The following is a 5,349-nucleotide window of genomic DNA, read 5'->3' as shown; positions in this document are numbered from 1 at the left end:
TTTGTTACAACTAAAAAAAACACCTTCAAGAGTATATAAATAGAATTTTGAGCATAAATAAAAGTAACAAAATAAACAGATGTATGTATTCAATAAATTAATTATAAATATTGCATTGGCAATGAAGTGCTAGGTCAGAAAAAACACCAGTATTTCCAGTAGAGCTTTTGTACAGAAATCTCTATTATAAGTCAACCTTTAGAAATTAGGGCAATCCCTGAACAGTATTTTTTTTCCTTTGGTTTCAGTTTGTTTATTCCTTTGTCAAATTGTTATAAGGGGAGAACAGAACTGAAGACATCAGCCATATGTTTTTTAGCCACAAGGTAGCCACGATCCTTTCCTGCATGGCTGTCCCAGTTCTGCAGTGTCTATGTCACTATATTGTCTCTCCACTGATTTCAACTGATGCAGAATCAAGCCTGGAAGGACTTAGAATTGCTGATGGTTACAGATAAAACATGAAAATCCGCTTTGCAATTGATGTGACCTACGCATCATCCATTTTCAGTCTTTCTCTCCATTTGCTTATGACATACATGTGTATATACAACAGAATCTGTATTTGAACACAGATTTGAACTGCTTATTCCCTGCCTGAAAAACAGAAATGCTAGTTCTGTACACACTTCAACCCCCATGCTGAATTCCCACTAATGTTAATGAGAAATCTATGCTGGATGATGCAGATCCCACAGTGAACATAAATTAGCCTACAAGAAATCAAAGATCCAGTTTTCCGAAGTACCCCTTAGCAATAAGGGAAGGAAGAAGTATTTCCCTTTCGTCCCTTCTTTCCTAAGGGAAGAAAAAGCACAATATACAGGCAGAATTGTTTTTCAGTGGTATGCTTTCAACAGAAAGTTTTCCCAGAACCTTGTCAGCAGCTTTTCAAGAGACAGCATTAACTGTAGTTCACATAACCACATTTGCTAGGTCTTCCTTAATCATGTTTTGTTCCAAATGTTTGTCTTTAGCCTCTGAAGCTACCAGATTTTGAAGCCTCTGAAGCTACCAGATTGTGAACCTTCCCATGAACAGCAAAAAGGTTTTTTGCATTTGCTCCCATGAGCAGAAATAAAAGGTGAACATATGTGGCAATGAATTTGATGTACAGAAACTGTAATTATTTTATCATCACCATGTTAATGGAGGAGCTCTGATGAATGCAGTAAGCTTTTCTTATTTAATCCTTCTTTCTCAGAAAAACCCTATGGATCGGCAATTCTTTAGAATATAGCCTCTGGGCACTCATCTCTTACCAGTACAACACACTGTACGGAAAAGGCTGGCTCCATACTGAAATATATAAAAAAAAGTTTGAAACATCACTACACGAGAAGCTAACAACCTGCAATATTCTGCAACATTTCTTTAAAACCGTGTGTGTAATCAGCATCATTTCTGAAAGCTGGGGCTCTTCACTGGAGAGAGTTTGGAGGTGATCCCGAAAGGATCCATGCTGTCCGTTTCAAGAGGCGATGAGTATACCTCTGGTTCAAAAGCCTGGCTATAATCACCGTATTCACCAAAGTCTGTTGACTCCACTGGCACTGTGTTGATCATAGGTAAGAAGTGAGACAGTGGAAGAAAATCTTTTCCTTTGAACTGTTGTCTTTGTTTAGCACTACTCAAAGACACCGATATCCCATATTTCTTTGATTTATATACGTTGTAGCCGTCTGGACGAATCTCCTCTTCAAAGGAACAATCTTCAGTGGAATACCTGAGCTGGACAGCAAGGAGTAAAGAGGATTACAAATGTGCCCACCAGATTCACTGTACTCGCTGTACAAATTCACTGTACTCAACCACAGCCTAAACTTCTGGCACCAGTCCTCCTCCCTCTCTGCCTGCCTGCTGTAGGGACACAGGTGGGACCTGTGGTGCTCACCATGGCTCTGATGGCTGCTCTTTGAGTTACGGACCAAGGCCCACAGGATAAGTCTAAAGCTCCCCATGCTGCACATAGCACTCCTGTTAGGTCTCAAGGCCATTAGAAAACCTAATGCAGAACTCCAGAAGCTTGTGCATGTCTGTCATACCAGATATGCTTTGCACCAGGATCTGTACTTCTCTGCAGCTACCACACTGACCCTGTCTTGAGCACAGGGAAAAAGACCTCAGTTGGCAGTGCTTATTTAGGTAAGCTGTCCTTATTTGCTGACAGTACTTGTCTGAGACCTAATCCAACAGCCCTACAGTACAAAACTCCATTGCTGTTAGAGATTCGCCTGTGTAAGGGCTTCGGAATCAGGGCAGTAGAAAGGCAGTACTGTCAAAGCCAGCAAATGTGGCCAGAGAGCAAAATAATACTAAAAAGGTAACTGCCATTTTTTTTACTCAGCATTTATTGAAATAACAAAAGACCAATTCACGCAATGTTGTTTACTCATTGGACTTAAGCTAGAACCATCAATTTAATAGCAGTGCAAGTTAAGCTCTTGTATAGGAGAATATATTTTCTTAGGTATGAATTTGTAGAAATACTCTTGTGACATACTGTGCCAACATTAGGATTTAGTATCAGCAGGTTAGATTGTTTCATAAGCACTGCATTTCTTACAGCTCTGGTGTTATTTCAGGCTCAGCCACCATAGGTGACTGAACTCACGGTCAATAAAAGACAATTGCTGACAATGGCTCAGTCTTCAGTGATAAGTGTTTGTCCATGAATGCTCTGCCTGTCTAAATATAGAGCGCGTCTGATACTTCTCAGTCATTCCTCAAACATCATCAAGAATATGGAGTGCAATTAAATGCTTGCATTTGGCTGTCGTTTAAAAGCCCTTTATAAACTAAGTTTTTTTTGTTGTTGTTTTTTTTTTTTTTTTTTTTTAAAAAGGCATTTTCTCCAATATAAATTACACAGAATATGTCCTTCCACACACAATATATCTCAGAAAAGCATACATATATGACACACAATTATGGCTGAATTGTTGCCTGTCCTTATTTGTACGAGTGGTCAGCCTCACTAACGAGGCTGATGAAATAACAGAGCTTCTTGAGCAAGTGCACATAACAAACCATGACGGTTATTGATTGAGCCCCCCGTGTCTCAACTGGATCATCCCCTCTTGGCTACATTGGGATCATCTCTAGCATTATTTTTATAAGTATCAAATGCACTTTAGGTATTTCCAGGTTATTTTTTTCCACAGGAGGAATTCATAATATGTTAGTGCATTAAGCAGTTTAACAGATTTCTGCTAAACTACTGAATTCCTGAGAACAGGCTCCAGCACACTGCACATTCAAAATCAACCCCAGTGACCAGTTTTCCATGGTGTTGGAAAGGGGCACGTCTCAGGAGGGCATGCGGTCACTGAGTTCAGTCCCCAGACACTGCATCTGCCCTTTCGTTCTTCCACTGCTGAAGACGGTGCTGATAAGGCAAAGGCTTCCCTGCAGAGCTTGTCTGCCCCGGCTGATAGCAGAGAAGTGATAGCAGGTGTCGTGAACGACCTGATTTCTCACCTTCAGCCTGAACTGGGCACGGTCTCAGCAGTGTTTCTTTGGCAATCGGATTAATATAGCTGGTATATGCTAGAAGCCATCTATTTCTCCCTTCCAAATACACCCCTAGAGCAGAGTGGATATAGCAGAGGGGTGTGCGTCTCTTAAGAGAAAACTTCTCTCTGTGTGTAAAATTCTATTCCTTTCACTTCTGTGAATATTGTCGCTGAAGCCAATAAAACTATTTCCCAGAATAAGGCAGTAAAATTGGTCCATGACACAAAGATGTGATGGCACAACTACATACTATTGTGTTCTCAGAAAAAAGCCAACAACCTGCAATGAATACTATACAGCAACAAACCCAGTCGGGGGATATTTATTAGCTTTCAAAATGGTATTATTGAAAGCTATTTTAAAATTCTGTGACTGCTAAAGTCCAGCCAGCAGCTCCAATGGGAGCAGGACCCGGACTCTGTTTTGTTTTCATCGATCATTTTGCTTTGGATTTACATTAAAACTTTAAGCTAATAATTGACCCACCAGATCATCTGAGCCTATACACCTTATCACTGCATCGATTCTCTGACTCTAGCCCAGAAAAGCAAGGAAATTGGGAAAGAAAGGCTAAATCCTATGTTGCCTACTCAGTCCATAACTTTATCTGCCTTGCTCTCATAAAAGATACCAGGAGTTTTGACAATGGGCCAGGTCCTTGCCCTACTGAAATCAGCAGAATTTTTGCCGGAGTTATCAAAGCAGAACTGAGCTGTATCTTCACTACAGCACAGTACAAAGCCATCGTCGGTGCAGCTCAGGCTCCTGTAGAGCAGTTACACAAAGACTGACTCTGAGCTCACATCCTAGCAGCTCATGCCTGTGGCTTACCAACCCGAGTTTATACCGCTGATAATGTCCAGCAGATATGCTGGCATACCGAGATGAAGAGCACGAGCTAACAGTGTGGGATCAGTGAGTCACTAAATTCCTCAGCCTCCAAGAGTCCCGCAGGTGTGCTGTTATCCCAAGCCAGAAGTGGGACAACGGGGATGAGTCCTTCCTGCCCCCGAAGTCCCGTTTCTGTTTGGTACCACCTAGGGGTCAGCAACCCCTGTATGGCGGCTACCTGGGTGCATCTCCTTTCCAAAGGAGGCATCTTATATATATATATATCCATATATATATATGGAATATCTGAGCTGAACAGCGAGAAATTGTTCAGATCCAATGGCCAGACTTAATCTGTTTGTTGGGCTGAAACGCAGCCACCAACCGATGAGACTTTATAAACGCTCCCAGTTCTGGTCTGTACTATATTTTCTGTATGCAACAGCTACGCTGAATTCGGAACGCTGTTCCCGTGTTGCCTCCTTCTAATAACCCCTTTCAGGAGACGAGAATCGCCCCCCGATTCTACAGCGAAAAAGGGGCGCCTGGGGAGGGGATGGGGGGTCCGGGGCAAAGCCGGGGCCGGAGGTCGCATCTCACCTGCCCGTGCAGCCGCCCCGCCTCGTCCATGCAGAGGTAGCGGGAGCTCCGCACGCCCTTGATGGCCACGGTGCGCACCGCCACGGCGCGGATCTCCAGCAGACCTGCGGGGCAGAGGCGAGAGAGCGGCGTGAGCCCAGCCCGTCCCGTCCCGTCCCGTCCCGCCCCGTCCCCGCAGCTCCCAGCTACTCACTGTGCGGGCTCTGGCTGCCGGCCGCGTCCACCCGGCCGTCGCCGCCGATCCTGAGGAAGCAGCTGAAGAGCCCGTGCTTGCTGGCGGTGTAGAGGTGCCGCAGCCGGATGGGCTCCCCCCAGCCGTAGTTGACGTGCGGGCCGGCGTCGGGCAGCGGCAGCGAGCGGGCGGCGGCGGCGGCGGCGGCGGCGGCGAGCCCCAGCAGCGCC

At 44.6% G+C, this 5,349-nt stretch overlaps 1 protein-coding gene across 2 annotated transcripts in view; it reads right to left on the bottom strand.

The window, feature by feature from the left end:
- Positions 1–227: 227 nt before the first annotated feature.
- FGF19 (fibroblast growth factor 19) overlaps positions 228–5,349 on the bottom strand; it is a 16,966-nt gene continuing 11,844 nt past the window's right edge. For both annotated transcript variants that reach the window (XM_035327003.1, XM_035327004.1), the window contains 3 exons: positions 5,141–5,349; positions 4,948–5,051; positions 228–1,731 (listed from right to left, as the gene is read on the bottom strand). In XM_035327003.1, coding sequence (XP_035182894.1) covers positions 1,399–1,731; positions 4,948–5,051; positions 5,141–5,349 — 646 coding nt within the window. In that variant the 3' untranslated portion in view covers positions 228–1,398. The remainder of the gene's footprint in view (positions 1,732–4,947; positions 5,052–5,140) is intronic.

Source organism: Oxyura jamaicensis, chromosome 5 (assembly GCF_011077185.1).
Source record: "Oxyura jamaicensis isolate SHBP4307 breed ruddy duck chromosome 5, BPBGC_Ojam_1.0, whole genome shotgun sequence".
In the NCBI taxonomy this organism is placed as follows: Eukaryota; Metazoa; Chordata; class Aves; order Anseriformes; family Anatidae; genus Oxyura; species Oxyura jamaicensis.
Note: the sequence above shows the minus strand (reverse complement) of the source record. Positions and strands in the feature narration are given on the sequence as shown.